Source organism: Sebastes fasciatus, chromosome 1 (genome assembly GCF_043250625.1).
Source record: "Sebastes fasciatus isolate fSebFas1 chromosome 1, fSebFas1.pri, whole genome shotgun sequence".
NCBI lineage: Eukaryota > Metazoa > Chordata > Actinopteri > Perciformes > Sebastidae > Sebastes > Sebastes fasciatus.
The window spans coordinates 7,839,728-7,866,336 of NC_133795.1; the positions used below are offsets into that span (position 1 = coordinate 7,839,728).

At 39.2% G+C, this 26,609-nt stretch overlaps 1 protein-coding gene across 2 annotated transcripts; it reads right to left on the reverse strand.

Moving 5' to 3' along the window:
• Window positions 1-605: 605 nt before the first annotated feature.
• On the reverse strand, window positions 606-25,801 carry mapkapk3 (MAPK activated protein kinase 3). 2 transcript variants are annotated; one of them, XR_012590161.1, is made up of 11 exons: window positions 25,053-25,801; window positions 14,980-15,119; window positions 10,030-10,094; window positions 9,730-9,809; window positions 9,506-9,632; window positions 9,273-9,348; window positions 9,013-9,137; window positions 6,552-6,637; window positions 6,338-6,418; window positions 1,778-2,736; window positions 606-1,408 (listed from the first exon to the last, which is right to left on the reverse strand). XR_012590161.1 is itself a non-coding variant. In XM_074609656.1 (10 exons), exons 1-10 carry the CDS (start codon window positions 25,365-25,367, stop codon window positions 2,581-2,583), a joined length of 1,251 nt encoding a protein of 416 aa, XP_074465757.1. In that variant the 5' UTR covers window positions 25,368-25,801; the 3' UTR covers window positions 606-2,580. The 2 variants fall into 2 exon arrangements, 1 of the variants encoding a protein (XP_074465757.1); XM_074609656.1 differs by having other exon boundaries at window positions 606-2,736.
• Window positions 25,802-26,609: the final 808 nt, after the last annotated feature.

Here is a 26,609-nt window from a genome sequence, read left to right on the forward strand (position 1 = left end):
TGATGTGTGGAATAATACAAGCAGGAAGTGTACAATGCACTGTTATTGTACAATGCACTGTCATCATATTGGTGTTACAGGCACATGTTGTAATCATGACTGCACTTGTCTGTACAAAATGACTAACAAAGGGAATTTACTCACCTGCCTCCATAAGAGGAAGTATATCATTTGCAACACGCTGTAAAATTCCACCCACAAATACACTCTAAGTCTTATTATCTTATTCTGAGAACTTTTATACTGAAAGACGAGGAGTGCCGAACAACAGCTGAGAGGTCATGCTCTATTTGGGCTAATAATGGCTGACATCCCATATAGTATTTACAGCGGCGATGCCAAGTAGTTTGTATGATAAGCTTCCCTTAACCCATCACCTAAATACTGCATGGGCACCATGTGATGGAAGTGGGGGAAAGGTACTTCACCATATAATCTAAACATAATATTGTTGACCTTTTCCAGTCGAACACCAAGTCAGATGGCTGCGTCCCAAATAACCACTCCACTGCTGCTATTTATAGTGGCCTCACAAAGCCTGAATGGCACTACTGTATTACAAAAACAATGCTTCAAAGGTCCTCAGAAAAAAAAACATGCAAGGGTTTACTTTATAAAGTTTTATTTACAACCGTATGGACAAATCCAGTCTCTACATGGAGTGGATATACCTGACAGATGAGGTTTCCATTATCAAAAGGCTGCACTGTCTTGTTTTAATGTGAAGTGAAACCCCTATTTACTGGAAGCATTTTACTCATAAATAACCTGCACATGACCTTTCTCAAGAAAAGTGTCACAACTCATCCATGCAGCACCACCAGCCATTACCCCACTGCTGCTGACATACAGCTCTCTGGCCTCACACTGACAGGTTATGTGCTTCCTCTCATAGCTCCATTAAGAGGACACAGTGTATACCTGCAGCAGTGGCACTGAGTAAGATTTACTGCCTGGTTATAAGTGTGGAGCCATTTTATTGTTGCTTCAATGAAAAATAGTGTATGGATGTTATTAACAAGACAGTCAGTGTCAGACGATGCTTTAAAGGGATAGTTCGGGTGTTTTGAAGTGGGGTTGTATGAGGTACTTATCCATAGTCAGTGTATTACCTACAGTAGATGATGGTTGGCACGTCCCCAGTTTGGAGAAGCAGACAGGAGTTAACGCACAGAAGCAAAGCAATGTACTGCTGTGGACGGGGCTGAGAGAAAAACACATTTTAGCCACCTAAAAGAAAGACTCACTTAAAAAGAAAAAATCAATATCAGTTTAAGTGTACGCTATATTTAGAATATTTTCACCAATTTGCCGACTGGGAACTGAAGCTGTTCACTATGCTCTCGCCAAAGAAACCAGACTCCATTGAAGAAAAACAGTAATTTTACCTCGCAGAACACAGGAGTTGCTGGCCTTCTAACCCAATGGTTTTCAAAGAGAGGTCAAGGGACCACCAGGGGTCCTTGAGGGGGTTCCAAGGGGTCCCCGGCAAAAAGGGGAATTATTTATTTTCAATAAAATGCCATCCATAAATAAAAAAATGACAGAATGTATGACTATGTTGGTCATGGGTTTCCATACAGTTTCTATAATAAAACACCTAAAAGAAAATCCTATCAGATGGAGACCCTGAGACAAAATCTTATCAAATGGGGGTCCGTAGTCTAATTTGTGTCAATTTAGCGGTCCTTGACTTGAAAAAGTTTGGGAACCACTGTAGTAACCAATCGAGGCTGTGGAAGACCAGCAACCCCCGTGTTCTGTGAGATAAAATTACAGTTTTTTTCAATGGAGTCTGGTGGCTTTGTTGAGAGCATACATGGATACAAAGGTTTTAGCCCCCCCTTTGGAAAGGGCTGTCTGACAGCAAGGTAAACCGGCAAACTAATATTGATTTTTTTAGGTGAGCCTTTCTTTTAGGAGGCTAAAATATGTTTTGTTGCCAGCCCCGTCCTCAGCAGTACATTACTTTGGTTCCATTCGGTAACTCCTGTCTGTTTCTCAAAACTGGGATCGTGCAGACTGCCATCTACTCTAGGAAATATACTGACTACGGATAAATACCTCATATAACCCTACTTCAAAAACACCAAAACTATCCCTTAATTTCCTGAAAGGAAGGCAGCAGAAGACAATATTAAGACAACGCAGGTAAAAGTGAGTGTTCTAGTTTCACAGTCTGTCTACAGCTGCTTTGTCTGTCTGTGTGTGTGGTTTGCACACCAGTGCATAGTTACAAAGGAGACCACAAATAGGCATTCAAATGCACAAAACATGATCACTACCAATACTTCATGTCTGCAGAAAGACACTCTTACAAACAGTCAAGGTCTAAAAATGACATAAGTACATAAAAATAGTTAAAAACAGCTAGACCCGCAGTGAGCAGAGACTTCTACCCCTGATGGGAGAAACAGGTCTTGATATGTCTTATAAATGTCCAGCTCTGGCTTTGCTGTTGTTCCTATGTTGTCCCTTTTATTTCAGAGAACGTTTCCTCAACGTCCAGTCTCTCAAGAGTCTCGAGCAGGTCTCTTAATGATCCTCTCCTGCTCAAATCAGCTTCTCCTCCTCTGTGTCTCACTGACTTTGGCAGACAGTGGACCCACTCTTGGCCCCGGCGGCGGCCTTCTTGCGTCTCTTGTTGAGCAGCGGGTTGCTGGAAGTGTCGAGATCTTTGATCTTCACCTGGTCGTAGTCCACGCGCATGGTCGCTAAAGCGCTGGTCATCTCTTCCTGTGAAAGACAGGACATCTTTGTTGAGTCCTATTCTCAACCAATCTTTTCAAATGTCAAATGATTTAAACTGGTGCTTTGGGAGTTTTTAAATGAGAGATGTTGCTTCTTTTTCCCCTCTACATCCAAGAGATTTTAACTAATCAGTGCTGTAGGAGCTGTTTATTTGTTGTTAGTATTTAATGTTTCTTTTACTAATAATAAGTAGTATTGTTTGATTAATCATTCTAGATGTTTGCTTTATTTAGATTCAATTTTGAGTAATTAGTATTTTGTTTTCTTTTGTTTAAGAATTGAGTAATACTGTGGGCACCTGCGGTTATATACTGTAGGTAGGTAGGACCAGCATGCACCTGGGTGGGTTTATGTTTTTTTACCAAAAACAAGAGAGGTGGCGACATCCATGTTTTCTTTGTGCTTTGTTTGCTTGCTTGTTTTTGGATAAATAAATCATCAGAGACACAGACATTTTGCATGGACAATGGACTCTTTTGTGTGTGTATACCACATACCCATGGTGCATCAGTGGCCCTTTGATTTAAGTTTGATTTTTCCGACAAATGGCCACTACAAGTGCATATCGTCGTATTGCATATTATGCAATAGTTTGACATTTTGGGAAATACGCTTATTTGCTTTCTTGCAGAGAGCTAGATAAGATGATTGATACCACTTTCTCATCTGTACAGTAAATATGTAGCTTGTGCCAGCATAAAGACTGGAACCGGGGGGGAAACAGCTAGCCTAGCTCTGTCCAAAGGTAAGAAAATCTGCCTACCATCACCTCTAAAGCTCACTAATTAACAATTAACATCTTAGCTCATCTCATTTTTATAATCCACACAAAAAACGATGTGTAACAAGGTCAAGTTGCGATTTTACCGAAGGCTATGCTCCTGGCCAAGACATAGTCCGGCACATCACACACCCCCAGTAAAACCACAACTTTACATTTTTACACACTAGCTTTAGAGATGCCGGTAAGTGGATTTTATTAACTTCGGACAGAGCTAGACTAGCTGTTTCCGGTCTTTATGCTAAGTTAAGATAACCTACTGCTGGCTTTAACCCTAATATACAGACATAAGAGTGGTATCAATCTTCTTAAACTCTCAGCTGTTGGAAAGTGAATAAAAGTCTTCCCCAAAATGTCAAACTACTCCTTTAAAGGCTGTTCCATAGTACACAGTAATTCACTAAATGATTTGTAGTGCAGGGAAAAAATAACCAAAGATGGACATGTTGTCAAAACGACACTGGCCGAGGCCAAGAGAAGCTCGAGCAAAAAGAGGTCTCAGACCGTAAAGGTCAGAGGCCTGGTCTGCAAACTGGAGCTGACAGCTACAGCCCTGGAAAGGTTAACCCTCAATCTCTTCATCCTTTATTAGTTCATGATATGAGGCCACTTGTCAGTCGTAATCCATGCTAGCTATGTAGAAAGAGTGTAACGCCTTTGTGCTTTTCGAGAAGTGGCTGTTCGGAAGTGCAATCCGTGAAATGTTTTGCACAACGTAGCATTGCAGCACTGAACAGTGGCGTATTGTTTGCGTATCATTTTGGAGAAATGTCCTTTTCATACCTTATCGCTTCAAACTTGCTCATTCAGCTGCTGTGAAGGAATGTATCATTCTACTCATGATTTTTGCTCACATTTACAGCCACTGAAAACACATGTGATAGCACAACTGAGACATTCTGTACAATACTGAGCGTTAACCCCACGGTGACTTGATGAGAGCAAACAGCGCTCTTGTTCTTTAAACACATTTTTTTGTGTAAATCATAGAAACAGCGCTGCGGAAAACGGCAGCTGAGCTCCTTTGTGTTTAAGTGTGTGTGTTAAATGCAAACTGTGTGTGTGTGTTTAAGTGTGTATGTGTGTGTTAAATGTAAACTGTGTGTGTGTCAATGTTACAGTACAGACTAGACTGTGACCACTGCTTCCCCCTGCTGGCCATTGGAGGACCATCAAGATGTTGGTATACAAAAAGAAACTTTGAATTTTTTAAATTAGAAACAATTGAATTAGTTTCATTTAATGAAGACAATTTTTCTTTGATGGTTCTTTGATTTAACACATTTACTAGTCATTAAGAGTAGTACTGAGACTGTGAAAACAGTTGTGTACTGTATGGCCTCTGTGGCTCTGTAAAGGTTGAGGACATGACCCAGATGATGTCATAGTGATGTCCTTTTCTCTATGCTGTGTTTCCACTGCAGATAGTACGCCCTCATTTTAGGCGGGATTCTCAGCTGATCGGCGAAACGACGGCGCATCATCATCTTCAACTGGACATTCGCTGAATCATTTAAAACGGAAACCAAACAGAGAAACGTCTGCACTTCGTCAGTCGTACGGTGTAGTTTTGTAAGCTGTCATTTTTTTTTTTAAATCTGTGTCGAGTGAATTATTGACAGCAGCTTGGCTATTTAAAAATCGCAGGTGCGTGCCGGTTTGTGCAGGATGTCCCCTGTCGCGCTAGTGACGATTCTCTTTGACCAATCAGTGGTTTTAACTCCAACTTCTAGTATCAGCTCAGCTCGCTTGGAACTTCGATCGATGTGGTACCAAGAATGGAGCGGTTCTATTGGTACTATACAAATTTTGCTAATGGAAACTGAACTGCTGAACTGAACTGCTTGGTGGAAACGTGCCATTAGCTCGGGTTTGGAGACCCCAAATTTTAACAGAAAGTATTACAAACTGAGGGAGATGGGTTGGAAAGATATGGGTCTTTACCGGGCATGCATGAAAGATGCTCTTGAGTTGCATTATGGAAAACCACAGCTTACGGAGCGTGCCCCATAGAGACAGAGTGCAATTAAGTCCCGCCCGCACAGGAGGAGAAAACAATTCAAAGTTTTTTAAGCTGCTGATCAAAAAAACTGAGCCTTTAAGAAGACAAAAATGAGGCATCAGCAGCAAGAATTGGAAAACTGTGGGGCCCTACACTCAGTACGGCGACGTGTGCACCAAGCATTTCGTCCAAATGTCAGTTTTAGGCTAACTATATTTCTGTAAGTTAAGCTAAAGCATTTACAGTGGATTGTGAATAAATCAGAAAGCGGATTTATTCAGGTAAACATAGTTTATGTTTGCAAGTGTCTTAGCTAACTGCAGTAGCTTGCTAACAGATAGCTAATATTACTTTGCCATCAGCTAGCTGTTCAATCATCTTCATCGTCAACCATCATCATTTTAGTTATCAACTGCACCCCTAGTAGACATAGGCTGCTAAAATAGTCCATTGATATGCTAAAAGCTGATGTTTTTTTACTAGCTACAGGTTTTGTTAGCATTTCAGCCTATGTTTCCATACTGTGGCTCCGATTGCTTTCCCCTCTGGTGGGTGCGGTTTTCAGAGTATTCTCTATACTAGAGACTACAAGTCAGGATATCTCAGCTTCTGCTCCCTTGATTTTGACCATTCTGTTTTTTAATCTGTCTCCCGGTTGCCCCTAAGTTATACAGATGTGTAATACTTAATTGCTGGAGCGCTCCTGTAACATTGGGGCCAACCTAAAGCTTTGACAGCTGAGCAGTGACAGGTTGTAATATATACATGTGACCAGAGGGGGTCAGTGTTGTTGTGCGTCTGACCTTCACGTCCTCCCACATCTCTCTGTCTTCAGTCAGGACCCGGGTGGTGTGGAGCGGAGTGGAGGGAACTACCATGGACTTCTGCAAACACACACACACACACACACACACACACACACATAAATGTACATATGAGCAAACAGATGTACAGACAAACAGGAAGCAGTACAGGAAGTAGACAACGTCTGTCTGTACTTGACCCACAGATACTCACATTAATCCAGGGATGGTTCATAAACTGAGTGATGGTCATTCTCTCGGTAGGGTCCGTCTTCAGCAGCAGATGGATCAAATCTTTGGCTGGAAGACCATAATTACATTATTAGTGGAAACACACACGCACATGCAGTTCTTGTGTCTTGTGAAGCTTGTCCTGTACTCAGGGACAGACTGGCCTACTTTCACAGGAAATAGGATTACTTGAGAGAGAGAAGAGTGAAAAAATAGAAAAACGTCAGCGTGTGCAGAGAGTCATGCCCCGTTGGTTAGGAGGAGGAGGACACCAGCCGGCTGTTGTCTCTTGAGTTAAGATGTCTCATAGAGGGGTCTAGACATGATAATCTGTCTTTAGAAGTAAAACTCCAGGAAAGCAGCAGGAAATACGGTCGGTGAGTGCGGTAGATGAACCGGAGTGACCCGCAGGGCATCAAACAGAAACCATAGTTTACCTAAACCATAGTTGAAAAATGATTTCTGTTTGAAGAGACTGCACTTAGGTAAGGACATGAGAAGCTTAAAGAAGTGATATAACACAAAGATGTAAACTGAAGCTAAGAGCAAAGTGCAGTGTTTCACCCACATGATGTGATATTTTAGACCAGCTGCATCTGATCATGTACTGATGTGTTCTACAGCATATGAGTAGGTCATCCTGCAAACCTGTACAGGCAGGTTGTTTTACGATTTCCTGTTTTTGTCAGGGGTGCTGCAAGCCTTACAATGAGACCACATGTTCACATGTCCAGTGGTAGAAGTGTTAAGATCCTTTACTACAGTAAAAGTACTAATACTCCAAAATACTCCACTACAAGTAAAAGTCCTGCATTCAAAACCTTACTTTACTGTGTAAATATTATCAGCAAAATGTACTAAAAGCATCAGAAGTAAAAGTAGTCATTCTGCAGTAAAATGTTCCCTCTCAGTATTTTACTATTATATCTGATGTTTCTGGATTAATATGACTGCTGCATTAATGTGTATGTTGCATTTTACTGCTGTAGATTTTTACGGTTGTGCTAATTTTAGTTTAGATAAATCGACAGCAATGCACATATAACAATGTATCTCTGAAAAGTCAATGAGCTCAGATAAACAGCCTGTTTTCAGCTTTGTGGCGATGAATTTTCCAGCTGATCTAAGAGGGTTTTAAATAGTTTATTTGGCTTAAGAAGTAGGAGAACTTTCTCAACACATAAAGGAACACTTCATCCTTCAGTTTGCCAGAAATATTCAAAATCATCAAATGTGGAGATACATGGTTTTCACTGAACAAGAACAGGAAACTGTAATCTGAAATGTAACTCAAGCTCTCAGATAAATAGTGGAGTAAAAAGTATATTTGTACTTGAGTAAAAGTACTTAGTGACATTCCACCACTCTGCACATGTCAGAGAGGGTGCTTTGACACCAGCGTTCATTTCGCTGTCCACAAGAAAAACGGCAGTTGAAAAAAGTTAAATTTCGTCATCTTTCTATTTCAGCTGGAAAACAACAAAACTGTCCGTTGCCACCATCATCTGGTAAAGAGCTGAATGAACACTAACATCTTTGACAGACAGACTCTGCATGGTCTCAGCAAGAAAAGTTTATTTTTTAACCTCTGACTCAGATGTATTGTGTTGAATACAACTGAACACAATGCATGTGTTGTCACTGACATACCTTTATGTTTGTGTTGTTAGATGGCTGCATGACAGAGTATAAAATAGGGATTTAATAGCATAGACTGTATATAAGAACCGGACGTTATCACCCATTGGTTTGTGAACTGCCGTTTTGAAGCCTTGAGTTCGGGATTTTGGCTGTCGCCATCTTGTTTTTTTGCAACCAGAAGTGACATGAGAGGGAGGAGTTAAGTACAACCGAACACTGAATAAGACATTTTTAGGCGACCAAAGTGTTACTAATTAACTTTCATGAACTGAAAACACACTGTGAAAGGGTTAAAGTTGTAAGACGAAAACACGGACAACTCCCAGACCGGACAACGCCGTGGTAGTGACCTGTCAATCACAAGGTAGCCACGCCCTAAAGCATCCCCTGCTTTATGATCTATTTGACTCTAAATGGGACCATAATTTACTGAATGAACATCATGCTGTGTTGAAGAAGACTTGAAACTAGCGATTGAGACCATAAACTCATGTTTACAATGTTTACTGAGGTAATAAATCAAGTGAGAAGTAGGCTCACTTTCTCATAGACTTCTGACTTCTTTTTGCAACCAGCTGGCCATTAGAAAAAATGCAGGTTTAAGGCACTTCAGCATTTGCTTCGTACCCGGAGGTTGCTATGGGACATTAAACTTTTAATAAATATGTAGTTGAATAAAGATATTTAATATTCCATAGATTGCAGGTTGTGTTCTGGAAAGTGTTTTTGAAAACCTACATTTTCAGGGCAGAAAATGGAGAGAAAAACAATAATTTTCCAATCATTTTCAAAAGGCTTCTCACCTTCCTGTGACACGTCCGACCACTCTGGGTTGGGGAATTCGTACTGGCCCATCCTGATCCTCCTCTTCATCCCCGGAGAAATAGCCTGGCCCGTGTTGGAGTAAAAAGGAGGGAAGCCACACAACCTACAGCGACAAACATGGTGAGACAGTAACTTTAAAACCTAATACGCTTTGTTTGAAGGTATCCATATACAGAACGCATCATACAAAAACATTTATTGTGACATCCACGCTGCCACCCACCCAACCAGTACTCACAGGATGTACATGATGACGCCCAGAGACCACATGTCACATGACTTGTCATATTTCTCCGGACCCAAAACCTCAGGAGCTTATCATCGGCAAAACACAAACACACAGAAATAGATAAACATTATAAATATAGAGATCAGTGGTATAAATATTGTAAATTGTTTTTCCTATAAATCTTTCAAACCCCTTTGAACTTGAACTCCCTCAAACAGTTTACCGGACATAAAGCGACTTACCCACATAGTACGGTGTATAACAGGGCGTCTGTAGAGGGTTGTGTAACGTCGTCTCCTTTGCAAAGCCAAAGTCTGTTAATTTGAGAATCCCGTTTTTTTCTTTAATGGTGTACAGCAGGTTCTCTGGCTGGTAAGAAGGCAGAAGAAGAAGAGAAAAATATGACAAAATGTCCTATAATGACCCAGAACAGAACATATTCTTCATGATCTTGATCTTTCCGCACCTTGATGTCTCTGTGGGCGATGTTGATGCTGTGGAGATAGTCGATGGCCGTGCCGATGTCCCTCATGATCTCAGAAGCCTCTGGGAGGAAAAGAGGAAAACACACTCTCTCAAACCAGAAGCTATTCCAGTATCACACAAGAAAAGATTCAGATAAAACAGATTATGTAAAAAGAAAGGAACAAATGTTTATATAATTTTATATTCTGTTCTTTCCCTGTCTAATGTTATTTAAATAATGAATCTTTCTTTCTCTCTCACATTGTGTGATGTGTTTATAAGACAGTCCATCAGTCCTCACCTTTCTCAGTGAAGGCCTGGTCTCCTCTGGCCTGGATTCGGCTGAACAGCTCTCCTCCCTCCATACTAAAGACACACACAAACACAATTTACAAAGTTATTTATATATATTTATAAAATTAATAGCATTTTCTGAGTATTTCTAAAAGCTTTTGTGATCACTGTGCGGATTAGTGTTTCCTTATTTTGATATTTTCACCTTCTGTAGAAAAAACAATGTGATTTCTACTCATGCCATGCATCGCAGTGAAGACACTGGGAAACAATAGTGTGATTAGTAATGAATCATTCCATAAAACGAATAAATAAATGTGGTTTTTTAGACATCAACAGGTGAACTCCACAGAATGACATGTTACTGTCCATAGTAAAATGCAAATAACAACAATAAATCATTACCACAATAAGTTTTGATAAAAATATATATTTCCTACATCTACACAGTTTTACACTTTGAGCCACCGGGTAGATTTTTGCAAAGAGAAGTGAAATTGAAATTCTAAAAATATTGAGTGAGTCTTCTTCAGCAAAACCGAGAAGAGCTCTGGATGGAAAGACGGGAAGGGAACCTGCGGTTTTTATGTGAAATTATACTGTATTTCATTATTTTAACAGTAATGTGGCAGTCATATTTGTTTCCTCTGTGGTCTCATTCATTTCTCTTTTTTTGTAATGATTTTTAAATTGGCCAAAAAATACAGGCAGAGCGCAGTTGTTCTGTTTTTAACATTTTCAGCAATACTGATTGAAGCAAAATACACAACAAAGTAGGAGGAAAGAAAACAGAAAAACAGTAATGTACAAGTAGAAATGTACAATGCACCCTCCTTTAAAATAACAGTGACAGAACAAACAAACAACCACCAACCCCCATCTATAATGCATAAGTTTGAAAGTATGTTAAGATTTAAAATAAAATTACAGATGAAAGTAAAACAGTAACTGAGTATCAGCCATCAAATCTGAGTCGAGGTATGAAAGCTCCTCAAATCTTCTCAAACATTGTCGGCCTCTTTCTTACATTGTAGAGGATCTTCTCTGGAGTACAGTAGTTAATTCATTGATCCAGTGTCTTTGAGAGGGAGGGAGGTCAGATTTTAGTTTACTAAAATGCACTTTTCCCAGCTGTACTGGCAAGTAAAATAAGTACTTAAAGTGGCAGTAGGCAGTGTATTTTGGGCATCATTGGGCAAAAATTCCATAATAACCTTTCAGCATATTGTAATTCAAGTGTTCTGAGAGATAACTAGACTTCTGGACCTCATCATGGCTCTGTTTTCAGGCTTTAAAAAATCATATTTCACAATGGCGGCGGCGTCACAAACTTTCTAATTTTACAGCTAAACCGTGCACTACAAGATGATTCTGAAAAGATTTGAGGCAAGAAATAGGCATTAACGTAACATAATATTGATTCATATTTCATCAGCGCGGCCTAGTTTGACCGTTTGGTCGGAGTTCGCGAGTGATTGACAGCCGGCTCTCATAGACGGCAGCTGGACAGCAGACCTCAGATCAGCTCTGACTACTTGTTTTCCTCCGGTCTGTGAAATCTTGCAGATGCCGTTAGGAGCACTGGAGGACACAGAGGCACATGATTTTTTTCAGGTTACCTGTTTCATGTACCACTGTCACGATATAGTGACCGTTTTATAAAAATAACTTTTTTTTAATCATATTTGCTCCAATCTGGCCTACTTCAGCTTTAAAGCTTTCAGGTTATGCAAAGAGAAGTGAAATTGAAATTCTAAAAATAGTGAGTGAGTCTTCTTCAGCAAAACCGAGAGGAAAACTGGATCGAAAGACGGAAGACGGGAAAATAATCTGCAGTGTTTATGTGAAATGATACTGCATTTCATTATTTTAATAGTAATATTGCTAATATATATTAATAACTATATTTTTTTTATTGGTGAAAATACAGGCAGAGAAATATTGTTCTGCAAAATACACACAACAAAATAGGAAAAAAAGGAAAAACAGTAATGTACAAGAAGAAATTTACAATGCACCATACTTTAAAATAACAGGCGGCAAAAACAAACAACCACCCACCCCCATCTATAACGTATAGGTTTGAAAGTATGTTAAGATTTAAAATAACATTAGTTCCATAGGAAAGTAAAACAGTAACTGAGTATCAGCTATCACATCTGAGTCGAGGTATGAAGGCCAAATCTTCCTAAACATTACAGTACAGTACGATGTCAATTCATTGATCCAGAGTCTTTGTGAGGTCAGATTTCCAGTTTACTAACACGCAATTTTTTACCTGCTGTAAAGTAAAATGAAGTACTTAATAGAGTTATTCAATTTCAATAGGTTCAGGTCTCCTATGATCCACATTTAGGATCCTGTGAAATAGTCTTTTCTATAATTTCTGAGGTAGTTTTAGTAATATATTTCCAAAACTCTGCAATCATTGATTCATTTTTGTTTTTTTATAACAAAATAATGTGACAATAATACACTGTATAAGGATATGATAGCGGATGCATGTTGATCACATTTCCTACCCTGTGACCTAATTCCTTAAAATTTCAGACTCTCACCAACAAAACAAAAACAGTTTCAGAATCACAACCGCACCTCAGACTAAAACTCTCCCCTCCTGTCCTCAGAAAAATGTGTTTGTGCTCATTGTGACGTGGATGCGAGCTACTGTGCGTTAAGTAAGAGCGGACTTTTTGTGGTTCATAAACTCACAGATGATCTGATAGCTGAGAAAGAGATGTGTGTGTTTGATTGTGGTGGGCTCTACTCTCGTCCTCCTCTGACCCTCACTCATACAGGAAGCAGTGAGAGATAACTGAGAGCACACACACACAAGGTCACTACATACAGTACAACACAAACACTTGCTGTGTCAATAAATGTGATGATGAGAACCAGTTAGTCACTGTTTAAAATCCCTTTGAACAGAGTCATTCCTCTGTTTTCACCCTCTGTGGTTTCTCTCTTTTTCTCTGAAATTTTACTCAGTTTGTTTTCCATTTACAAGTGGAAGGCAATAAAAAGTGCAAAGTTTAACTACATGTATACACGTCAAAGCTCACACCCACAGTGTTTCAGCCCCGTCACTGAAGTCTCTCGGGTATTATTATGGACAGTTTGTCGTGACATGTGAAGCCCAGATAGAATTCTGTATCTCACCATCAGGGCTGATGTCTTCACTTTGTGTCAGGGTGTCAGATCTCATGACTGACCTTTAACGTGCCCTCAGCGGCACAAAGTTTATGCTTAAGGCTCTATTTTGAGTGAAAACACATGAGCTCATTAGATATATTGGAAAAATGTATTTCCTACATAATTTTCAGGAGAATTGCTTTAGTTGAGTACTGTATTATTTTGTTGAGACACAAACCTCTTGTGGATAACATGTCAGGTTTATACTGAAGCAACAGTTTTAGCTTTAACCTTTTCCACTCCACTCCTCTTTTTCATCGACCTGTTTTTGTCTATTTTTAGGGGGCACAGGTTTTTTAGAGGGAGATAGCAGGTCAACTGTAGATGTCACATACCGGTACGTATAAGCAGTGTACATTATCTGAAAGCTGGGAACCTGAAGATTAATTTGAGATGCAGCTCAGCACTGTGTGTCAAGTTGTTCTAGTCATGACTCAGAAATAAAAAATAATTGATGAATTAATGAATAAATTAAAATAAATTGTGAAAGTACAGAGTTTAGTTTTGGGTTGATACCATTTGTTATACAGATGGCCTCTGAAAAAGGTTAAGTCGGTAAATGTTAATTATGATCAGAGCTGAAACGATTAATCGATTAACCGACTATTAAATCAACCATCAACTATTTTGATAATCGATTAATCGTTTTGAGTAATTTTTTAAGCAAAAAAAAAAAAAGTCAAAATTCTCTGATTCCAGCTTGTTAAATATGAATATTTTCTGGTTTCTTTACTCCTCTTTGACAGTAAACTGAATATCTTTGAGTTGTGGATAAAACAAGACATTTGAGGACGTCATCTTGGACTTTGGGAACACTGATCGACATTTTTCACCATTTTCTGACATTTTACAGGCCAAACAACTAATCGATTAATAGAGAAAATAATCAACAATGAAAATAATTGTTAGTTGAAGCCCTAATTATGATACCTGTGTGATTCAAGCATCATACAAAGTGTGTTGACTTGTGGAGATGGCAGTAATAAGTGGTGTGTCACACGTCTGTATTCACTGCAGAACTTGTGTTCTTTATTTATCACAAAGAAAATGCAAATATTCCAGTGGAAACTTGGGGAATCTGAGCTGTAACTTCCCATTTTCTGGTCCACATTTGTTTAAAAGAGGCTTGCTACATAAATCATCATTATCCTCCTTTTTAAGATCTGCGCTCTGCAGAGTGAGTAAGGGCTGCACAATCTATTATTTATTTCATCGTAATCGCGATGTCAACTTGCACAATAAACACACCGCGGAAGACTGCTTAATTGCACTCAGGGCTTTTTTGAGTAAGTTGAAAGAGAGTATCAGGAGAAAACTGCACTTTAAAATGTAAATATCATTCTTTTTTTTTATTGGTGCCTTTTGTGTTCAGCAGCAGCAGACGTTACGCATACGTTATTGCATATTTTCCTCATATTGTACAGCCCTGGAACAAGTCACGCAGAGCTGTGACTTATGGGAAATTGTAGCTCTGTTGCCAGTTTTGAGCCGGATATTAAAATAGCAGGACTCATCGCTGTCCAATGAAAATAATTTAACTAATCACATAAAAGCACCACTTTAAATCTTGTGTTTACCAGAGATGTGCTCATAAGTTTCTTGGAAGTTATTCAGCATGAAAAAGCATAAAAGAAATTACTAATCGACTGAAGAAATCTTAGTTGACTAAGATGACTGATATCTGATAAGTTAACAATGAAATACATGGTTGTTAAGGAAAGTATTCAGGGTGTGTAAAGTGAATGTGGTGAAATGTGACTCCTACCACTCCATGATGATGAGCAGGCACTTCTTTCCATGATGCATGTTCTCATACAGGCTGAGGATGCGAACGATATACGGCCCTCCTGACACTTGCCAGTGGAGCTCCACCTCTCGTCTGGCTTTGGGGCTGTCGTAGAGAATCTGGGAGACAGAGACAGAGAGAGATGTGATATGATGAATATTTAATTTTCAGTGTATGACAGGACTAAATTCCACGCTGGTTTAATATTGTTGTTGATCGAATTTCAGTGAAACCATGTCACATTTATACAATCGTGTTATAGTTCTACAAATTTCTGTCGTCCAAATTAATGTTTCAGAGCAAACTGTAACAACTAACAAAATTAATTACTTAAGTTTTTGCTTTACATATATGAAGCTTTTGGTCTCATAGAATGAACAATGGGAACATATGAGTTTGCGCATCGATTAGTGGATCAACAGAAAATTAATCTGCAACTATTTTGATAATCGATTAATCGTTTGAGTCATTTACCTGGCAAACATTCCCTGGTTCCAACATCTCAACTGTGAAGATTTGCAGCTTCTCTCTGTTTTGTATAATTGCAAATTCAATATCTTTGAGTTTTGGACTGTTGGTTGGACAAAACAAAACATTTGAAGATGTCACTTTAGGCTTTAGGAAAATGAGATGATATTTTAAAATATTTTTAGAGTATAAACGATTAATGGATTAATCGAGAAAATAATAGATTAACCGATAATGAAAATAATCGATAACTGCAGCACTAATGTTGATATCAGAAAGAATCCTTATTAATGTCGTAGTGACAATATCAACCATATCACCTATAGACCTATTACAGCATCATGTCAGATATTATACTCATTTGGTCAACAAACGTTTTTACCTATACCATCAATGTAGTCTTACATTAGGGGTGAGAAACACCAGAGGTCCTACGATACGATATTATCATGATACCTAAGTCACGATATGATCTTATTGCAATTTGAAACATTTTGTGATAAGTTGAGTATTGTGATAAGATATACTGCAATTTATTACCTTTTTTTTTAACTTCTTCATCTATTTTATCTAATGAAATACAGTTTTCACTCTGTTCATCTCAGTTTTCATTCACATATATCTTGAGGTCAGAGGTCAAGGAAGGGACCCTTTTGGAAATGGACATGCCAATTTTTCCTAGCCAAAATGTAGCCCATTTTTGGAGTGTTTTTTAGCGTTCTTCCTGACCAGCTAAGATGACTAGTGAATTGTTAAGAGGTTAATAGTTTATATAATAAAAGATTGATACTTGACGTCCGTGTATCGATACAATATTGCTACGCAAAATATTGTATCGATACTATGCTGTATCGATTTTGTTTTAGTTGGTTAACAGTGACCCTTCATAGAGTAAGAGAAAGAAAAAAATAAAAGCTTATAATAATAAAACCATTGACGCAATTATTGACCGTCTTCACTGATCCACTATGTGTAAGCTGAGGACAAACACATATAGTCCTTAAGGCAGCCTGGTCACATGACAGGATATGTGTTTGAGATACACACGCACACGCACACGCACACACGCACACACACACACACACACACACACACACACACACACACACACACACACACACACACACACACACACACAGCAGGTGGCGGACCTTGACATAGCACACATCTTCAGTCAGGGTGTATTTTTGGACGTGACAGGGATGGAGTGATCTCTTGCTGTTCACCAGGCCTGAGCCTGGAGTACACAACACACTGACTCACTGACGTATGACACACACTCACACACACCAAACCCATGTTCTCTAAAAGGTGGTGACTTTAAAAAAACTTTTGAAAAAATTTCACTTTTCTTGGAGACTCCAAATGTCAGAGCAGCTCACAACATTGTGTTTCAGCTCGCCAGTGTCAAAGAGGAAGTGAGCTGCTGAGTGTTTCGGAGGAGCAGGGTGTCGAAAGTAGAAGTTGAGGGTTTCCGGTGACTTATTTGTCTGATCTACTACTACATGTGTCCTATTTTGTAAAGCAAAGGAGCAGGCAGGTTTGTTTCTGCTGTGTCATTTACAGCTTTATGACTTTAATCAGATCAGACAGCATGTGCACTGCTTTCCTTAATTTCCTGCAGTGAACCAGAATTGGCTACAATAGCACTGTGTTGGATTAAATACACATATAAAACATTAAGGGGGAGACAATTAAGAGCATGAGACACACATAGTTAATCTTCTGATGGACTCTTTTGTTATGTGAGGCGATATCATGGAGACTAAACACACGCTTGTCCCTGATCCTGCTGTAAACCAATCAACCACATCCTCACGCTCCTCTAAACCAATCACATCTCTGTCCATAGAGACACACGGAGACACACACACCTTGACCTGATAATACCCACTGAGTTTAACAACACACTACTGAAGCTACACACACACACACACACACACTCATATGACTCCAACATGTTTACACTCTATTTAATATTAGTGGCTTAGAGAGCGCTGGTCCGTCTGTCTTGATAAAAAGGTGGTTTATGTTTACAGCTTCTACCAATAAAGCGCTGCTCATAAAGTCTACAGTAAAGTGGTTTAGGAGGTGGCACACAGTTCCTCAATGAGATGATAATGATTGTCTATGCCTGCTTTGTGCAGCGATAACAGTATAGCATGAGGGGATACTAATGCTATAGGCCTACTACTCCACTACATTTAGTTTACGACTAAAATTATGGCAGTTAATTAATACTAACTGCCCCCGGTGACAATAGTCACACAGCAGCTATTAGGCTATTTAAATATTTACAACCAGTTATAGTAGTAGTAAAATAAAGAGCGTACATGCAAGGAGTAGGTTGTGGTGGATGAATAGGCTTTTTTTCCCACACTCCTGCTGAGGCTGGAGGCCGGGGTGAAAGTCCTGCAAGAAGCCTATTTTTCAATTTATTATTAAATGAATTATTATTTCCAGTTTTCAGTCGCAGTTTGGTAAGGTTTACGCACCAAAACTACATGGTTAGATTTAGGAAAAATACACAAGCAGTACATATAGGGCCTACACATACAGTATCTAATGTGCGCCCGAGTCGGGTGAAAATAGTATTGTTGGCTACTGACATCTGGGTGCTAATAGCATCTTCCTTAAAAATATCCTAATATATATCATTGCTGCTTTTAGTTTTTAACAAGTCTACAGTCATGCTAGTGGCTTTGTGAGGCTGTGGTGTAGTGGTGCTTTGAGCTGAATGCTAACTCTAACAAGGCCACAAGCTCAATCTTAATTTAGCATGCTAACATTTGCTAATTAGCACTCAACACAAAGTGCAGCTGAGGCTGACGGGAATGCCATTTTATTTTTGCAGGTATTAAGTCGTAAACCAGAGTATTGGAAAAATTGGACCTGAGTTTTTGCAATTCACTCTGAGGTGAACATGAATGTCAGCCTCATGGCGCAAGAGGAAAAGTCAGGGGATAAAAATCAGTAGGATTCATCCTCTAGGCATCGTGGATGTCTATGCTAAATTTCATGGCAATACGTCCAATTCTTGTTGAGATATTTCAGTCTGGACCAAAGTGATGGACAGACCAACATTGCCATTGGAGCCACTCTGGAGTCAACCAGAGGTGGGAACAAGTCATTGTTTTGCAAGTCTCAAGTAAGACTCAAGTCTTCGCACTCAAGTCCCAAATCCTAAACTTTGAATTTTGGGTCCTAAACAAGAATTAATGCGCTCTTCACTAAATGTAATGGCATTTTAACGGCAGATAATATATCAAATTTACAAAAATCATGTATGCCTTTTAACAAGTTTAAACAAGTTTGTTAAAACAAAACGACAGAACTTGATCATAAAAAAAGATCGGGGGAATTAAGTGTCGACTTACTGGGAATAAATAGCGTTAACGTTAGTTGATTTAGGAAATTAATTGATTTGTGGCACACTTTTTAAATAACATCTTTTAATTTTTGGGCTTGGGGGAAGGTATGACGTATTTTCAAGTCAAAAGGCTCAAGTCCAAGTAAAGTCATGAGTCATTGGTGTTAAAGTACATGTCAAGTTGCAAGTCATTTATAATTTGGTCAAGTCAAGTCTGAAGTCATCAAATTTGTGACTCAAGTCTGACTAGAGTCCAAGTCATGTAACTCGAGTTTACACACCTCTGCTTTCAACTCAGGTAATAGTTTTCCTTGACATCAGAGGTAAACTGCAGTTTACATAAAACATTGTGAAATCCCCAGTGATGTCCCCACTAGGCAATAAAAACACACAGATCTGATACATCCATTTGCAACCCAGCAAAGACCCATACTGTTGACCTGTTTATATTTATGATCCATACTGTCGGCTGACCTGATTTTCTTTTTGACACTATATACAGTATATTGTGTATATTTTGGATTTGCACCTAATTATTTTCGATTTTTATATTTTTATATTTGCACTTTGTATTGCAACTGCTGCACAGCCAGTTCCATCTTATCTTATCTTAAGTTCCTCTGTGTTGTATAAACTGAACAGACGGCAATGATCAAGTGATCGACACTTCCAGCTGTTTTGAATACTACAAAGATCGTCAATTAGAAAAACTGTTGCATTCATTCAAGACAACCTCATGGTGCTTCAGTACGGCAGCATGTTTCCTCCAAAGCAGATAATGAGCTTAAATTGCACACAACGAGTTTACAAAGAGTCAATGGAGACTACTAAGCCAAAACCACTGAGACTGATTAACTTGTTCAACAGCACCGGTTGCCTGCAGCGAGCCTGCTTAAGATCTGATCGCAGTTTTAACACACAGGTTCTCTTCCATGCAGCGTCTGACCAAACCACTGAGAATATACATTATATGACAGTTTGGTCTCTGTGGGTCCGAGAGGAAACCCAGATGTGCCAACATCATGCCAAAGGCCTGACCACAGAGGTTGACACCCACAAACTATGAATGGAAGCCTGTACATGGATCTGTAGCTTGTACAGCTTTCCGTGCGCTAAGCTGGAAGGCACTTCGGGAGCTAAAATGGAACAATCACGTGCTTCCAGTGGTATTAACAGTTAATGGGGGGGTGCTCAAGAGGACTGCTCTCCCAGGTCCCTCTCCTCCCAGGAGTCAGACAAATCCAAGTTAAAAGAACCCTGATGACTGTAACTGAATTACATTAACAGGATGGCTCCCCTCCAGCTCTGCTGCAAAGTGGATTAAACCTATACCCATCCATTACGCTCAGCGCTCAGAGCAACACTTAATTAAAAAGCCAGTGAGCTGGTCAACTCTCCTCAGCCCCCCACCCCCACCCCTCCTCCACATCAAACACTCTCTTTGCTCTCTATTTGCCTTGAGATTAAAGAAATACATGCAGGGAAAGTCGTAAATTAGCTTGAATGGCAATAAAGTGGAATAAAAACTCCATCAGCAACACTCTGTCACTTCATCCAATACAATCCAGTTCACAAGCAAACCAACAGACACCAGTCTGCTATAGAGGAGGCATATTGTGATTTCATGAGTGTTTTCTTTTGTTATCTCTCTCAAACCTTTTAACAGAGTCTTCAGAGAGCAAAGGGGATTCAGACGCTGACAGTGGTGATTTCTCAAAGCTGGGGTCACCCTGACCTGCTGTTAGTTATATCTGGTGAAAGCTGAAGTCTTACGAGTAGCAGGTGATGCTGTCATGGATGCAGTCAGCAGTTACATGACTACACAGAAAAACATTTTAACAGATTAACACACCTTCTCTCTGTTTTCCAACCTGGACCCTATTTTCCCATGTTTTTGTATCTAAGCATAGACTGTATATAAGAAGTGGACGTAGTCACCGTGACGTCACCCATTGGTTTGTGGACTGCCGTTTTGAAGCCCAGTGTTCGGCATTTTGGCCGTCGCAATCTTTGTCTTTTGCAACCAGAAGTGAGTTAAGTACAAACGAACGTTGAATAAGACATTTTTAGGCAACCAAAAAGGTTATAATTAACTTTCATGAACTGAAACCACGCTGTGAAAGGGTTAAAGACGAAAACACGGACCACTCCCAGACCGGACAACGCTGTGGTAGCGACCTGTCAATCACAAGGTAGCCACGCCCTAAAGCATGCCCTGCTTTATGGTCTATTTGACTCTAAATGGGACCATAATTTACTAAATTAACATCATGCCGTTTTGAAGAAGACTTGAAACTAGCGATTGAGACCATAAACTCATGTTTACAATGTTTACTGAGGTAATAGATCAAGTGAGAAGTAGGCTCATTTTCTCAGACTTCTATACAATCAGACTTCTTTTTGCAACCAGAGGAGTCGCCCCTGCTGGCTATGAGAAAGAATACAGGTTTAAGGCACTTCCGCATTGGTTTCAGTTTTCAAAAGCGGACTTACCCACTGTGTCTAACTGACTTAAAGCGATAACAATTTCTGAAGTTGGTCCAGTATTGAGGGAGAACGCTGTACACGGCAGCTGCACACATGCTGCAATATGGTGCTTTTGGTAACATAAGAAAACATTTTATTTCTCTGCTTGTCAGTAGTTAAAACAAGCACTTTTAGCGAACGTAACATTACATTGACTTGCCCTCGCTGCTCGTTTTGCGGCTGCCGGTTACAGCGTTCTCCCTCAATACTGGACCAGTTTCAGAAATTGTTGTCCCTATTAGTCACTTAGACACAAAAACATGGGGAAAATAGGGTCCAGATTGAAAAATACCGAAGTTACCCTTTAATAGCCAACAAAAAGTTTTGTTAACACTTCATTTTACAGGTCCGCAAATTTCATGGTAATTAGGTGATAATTAGCAAGTAACCTATTTGAAATTTCTTTGGAATTACTGCCAAATAACCCCAATATTTACCTCAAAATGCGTCTAAAATTACTTTATTATAAACATTATTTCATAATTATATTTCGCTATTTCCCAATAGCTGGTGATTTATTTAATACATTTCCCAGGAAAAGAATACAAAGTTAATAGATATGCGTTATTTCCATGTCTGCTGGTTAAAATAGATAATAATTAGCAAATAACTTCTTTGAAATTTTCTTAAAAACTCCCTGAATCATTACATTAGCTACCAGTTTGTGTAGACAATAAGTCACATAATGGTGAGATTTGTGCCTGATCAGAAGTGTCTTCTATTAGTTCTGGTTTTCCATCTCCGATGAAGAGCAGCCGCTTCTCAAGCCTAAGGCCCTATTTTAACCATTATATGCTATTTTAGCATATAATTATTAAATAGTGTTTATAATAAAATACTTTTAGATACATTTTGAGGTAAACATTGGTAGTAGGTAATTTGGCAGTAATTCCAAAGAAATTTCAAATAGGTTACTCGCTAATTATCACCTAATTACCATGAAATTTGCGGACCTGTAAAATGAAGTGTTACCAAAGTTTCTATTACCATGTAAACAGCTCAGTGTTTTCAATTCAGATTCAATTCAGCAAGAAGCCTGAAGATTTTTTGGCAACATATATACTTTCATTATTCTCTCTGCTGTCATTTCTAAACCGTAATTGTGTTCTTCTCCCTCTCAGTCTGACATGATGCTATCAAGCATCCTATCCCTCTGGGCCTTTCGGCTTTTGTTTTTGAGTTCTTATTTTCTGCTGCAGTTCACTCTCCTTCTCCGCCTCTGTTTCTCTTTCTATCCCAGAGTCTACTGTGGGTCCACCATACAGCTCTACTTGTGCCACTGCTGCTGCTGTCTGGTTTGGCAGCTCAGATTCAGATGGATTACTGTAAGCCAGTAAATCTCTCCGTGTCTGTGCCCCAGCAGCAGTGGTGACAGCCTGACGACCTGTACTTGTGTGCCTCTACCCATGTATGAAGTTTCCACTGCTCCAAGGTGTCACTGTCAAAAATCCACGTGTCTCTATGAAGCAGCGTAACATGTCATAGCACATGGCTGGGTGACCGTTCGCCCCTTAACGTACATCTGATCCAGTGACTATCCCACTAAACACCAGCTCCATGATCACATTCAGCCTGTCCACGTGTAGAGCATGTGAGCTCAGTGGGCAACATGTTACAGTATGTCAAACCCAATGTGAACAGCGGGTACACGTACATTCAAAATGGTCAGTGTACTGTGACTGGAGAACAAAGATGGGTTTTGTTCGTCTCTATTAAAAGCTTCAGAGTTAGTCTGTGTAGTGTCCTCTATGTCTGCGACAGACATCTGACCTCAATAAAGGTCAAAGGTTTTGAATCTTGGCTACAGACTAAATAGTGAACCCACTTTCCAACCCTGAGATCGTAAACACACAGACCAAACTAGTATGTTTCCATCAAGATGTATCAAGATGGCACTAATAACATAGTAAATAAAAAACAATTACATTTCCACACACACTATTAACACTTCATCCTTGTAAACAACTTTAAATGTATATATATAGGATCAATTCAAGTAGGGCTGTGCAACATGGCCAAAATCTTTTATCACAATATAGGTTATTTCATATCTCGATAAAGATATATATCATGATATAGCATGTTTTCTCGTAGTTCAATAAATAAATAGTCTATATGAAATAACCACATGGTAAAGCCTATTTTTTTGTGAATTAAATAATTGACAAAAGAAAAGTATTTTCTCATTTAAATAAGAACTTAAATTCAAAACGAACAGAATAGTGCATGCACACAAGTACAGAGTAATCAGATTAAGACAATACTTTGATTTAACTGAGTTTGATCAGAATTTCTGAGAAATCTGAGTTAGTTTGTCCTTATTATCAATTTAGACGACATATTTGTGTGTCACGATATCTCGATATATGATTTCATCACGATACGATTCCATTGAAAGACAATAAATTATGATATTGAATTATCGCCCATCCCTAAATTCATGGTCTGAATCTGCCTGTTATTCCAAACTGACTGACAGTGACTAAAACTACTTCCACACACTGTCAAAAATAGCAACTTTATGTTTGTAAACACACAAGTAAAACTATTTTTTCTAGGCCTGTCCCGTCTTAGTCCATTAGTCGACTAATCGGTTGTTTTATTCTTAGTCGACGAAGATTTCTTAAGTCATTTTTTTTAATGTTTTTTTCATGCTGAATGACTTATTTCTAAGAAACGTATGAGCACATTTCAAACACTAGATTTAAAGTGGTGCTTTTGTGTGATTCTTTGTAGAAAAACTGTCAATTAAATCAACTAATTGATTAGTCGACAAAATAATGTGTGCGTCTTAGTCGACTTAGAAATTTGTTTGGTCTTGGGACAGCTTTAATTATTTCTAGTATGATCATTTGGAAAACAAACAAAAAGTCTTCAATTAAACTGTAAGGGAATATATTTAACTTCTATGGTTACAAATGCTGACTGGACTATAAGTGAAGTTTACTCATCAGGTGTGTAAAGTGAGCTGAAGGGGGTCCATCTATCCTCTACCTGTTTATAACATACACAGAGAGTGTCAGGTGACTTCAGTATCTTCAGTGTGCACTTCTCTCCTGTCTTCTTGCGGAAGCACTGAAGAACTTTTCCATTGATGCCTAAGCCCAGAACCTGACTGGAGATCTTATAATCGTCCGTCACTGCAAATATGCTGCTTTATGTAAATGTATGTATATATTATTATTGGAAATTAATTAACAACACAAAACAATGACACATATTGTCCAGAAACCCTCACAGGTACTGCATTTAGCATACAAAAATATGCTTGAATCATAACATGGCAAACTGCAGCCCAACAGGCAACAACAGCTGTCAGTGTGTCAGTGTGCTGACTTGACTATGACTTGCCCCAAACTGCATGTGATTATCATAAAGTGGGCATGTCTGTAAAGGGGAGACTCGTGGGTACCCATAGAACCCATTTTCATTCACATATCCTGAGGTCAGAGGTCAAGGGACCCCTTTGAAAATGGTCATGACAGTTTTTCATCGCCAAAATTTAGGGCAAGTGTGGAGCGTTCCTGACAAGCTAGTATGACATGGTTGGATTCTTTAGGTTTACATGAGGTGTGTAAAGTGAGCTGAAGGGGGTACATCTATCCTCTACCTGTTTATAACATACACACACACACACACACACACACACACACACACACAGAGAGAGAGTGTCAGGTGACTTCAGTACCTTCAGTGCGCACTTCTCTCCTGTCTTCTTGCTGAAGCACTGAAGAACTTTTCCATTGATGCCTAAGCCCAGAACCTGACTGGAGATCTTGTAATCGTCCGTCACTGCGTTGCGTTTTATCTCCACTTTGGGGTAATCGGGCAAGGCGAAGTGTGTAGGCTGGCTGTCCTGTCCGTCGGCTGCAGCAGGAGGAGCTGGAGGAGCGGGCTGCTGATCCGGCTTGTTCTCCTGCTTGTTGTCCGCCGGAGAGTCCGGCTCTGCCTCAGCCATTGGCGCTTGCACTGGCTGCTCCTTCCCGTTTCCATTTTGTAGCATGTTCACGCCGGCCTGTTGTCACCAAAGTAATGCTGTCCTCTGGTAATTGCGTAAAAAGAAAGCTGAGAGGAATCTTTACGCACCGGTGCTGCTGGCGCGTCTGGTTGTCCCGGGCACAGCAGCGCCTCTGTGGACTCCACACACTAACTCTGCTGTATCTACAATACAACCACAGCTTATAAAACAAATTAAACACAATAACTATTTTTCCTCACTGAGCTTAAATCCCGCCTTTTTTTTTTAAAGAACTATTATTCTGTCAACCGGTCAAAGCTGTCTCTTCAGAGAAATCCAAATATTTCAGATCATCTGAATGTCACAAAAAATAAAGAAAATCCAGTTAGAGAAGTCTTCAACAGACAGCAATTTGAGGATATTAAGTTGATTCTGCTGATCTCAGCTTCCCGTTGATCTGGAGTCCTTTGGTTGTGTTCACATGGCCAAGAAGTCCCTGTCACTGTTTGTTTAAGCACCACCCTCCTACAGTTTAGTCATATTCTCAACTGGTCCTGTGTGGAAGTCTTAAAGGAGCAGGACGTCTATTCAGCTCAGTTTTCAGTGGACACTGTGGAGAACAGGAGAGAGCTGAGAGGAGATTAGAGTTAAACTTACTCATAGATGTCCTGAAAAGTTACTGTATAGTATGTAGAAAACCACTCAAAGTGTGGTCTGTGCCACTCTGCCAGGGGGTCTGGGAAAAGTTTTCAGATTCATTGATTTAAATCATCATGATATGATTTTTTTTTTTCTTTCACAAAAGGCTTCATAGTCCAACGAATAAAATTATAATTTTTAAATCAACGGTAAAATAGTTCATAGATTAAGTTCTAATGTAACAAATCTATAACTCTTAGTATTTGCAAATATGTTCAATACATGTCTAATATCTTTCTAATACATTTCTCTTGTGCTCTCTCTAGGGCTGTCAGTGGATTCAAATATTTAATCGTGATTAATCGCAGTATTGTCCATAGTTAATTGTGATAAATCGCAAATTTTGTATCTGTTTAAAATGCACCTTAAAGGGAGATTTGTCAAGTATTTAATACTCTTATCAACATGGGAGTGGGCAAATATGCTTGCTTATGCAAATGTATGTATATATGTATAATTGTAAATAAATTAACAACACAAAACAATGACAAATATTGTCCAGAAACCCTCACAGGTACTGCATTTAGCATAAAAAAATATGCTTGAATCATAACATGGCAAACTGAAGCCCAAAAGGCAACAACAGCT

Bases quoted from the DNA above. Each gene is read 5' to 3' on its own strand.
- mapkapk3 (XM_074609656.1), bottom strand. From the start codon at position 25,367: ATGCTACAAAATGGAAACGGGAAGGAGCAGCCAGTGCAAGCGCCAATG. The intron at 9,810-10,029 runs GTGAGGACTGAT...TTTTCCTCCCAG, and splicing joins CCAGGCCTTCACTGAGAAAG to AGGCTTCTGAGATCATGAGG. The intron at 9,349-9,505 runs GTAAGTCGCTTT...GCCGATGATAAG, and splicing joins TTATACACCGTACTATGTGG to CTCCTGAGGTTTTGGGTCCG.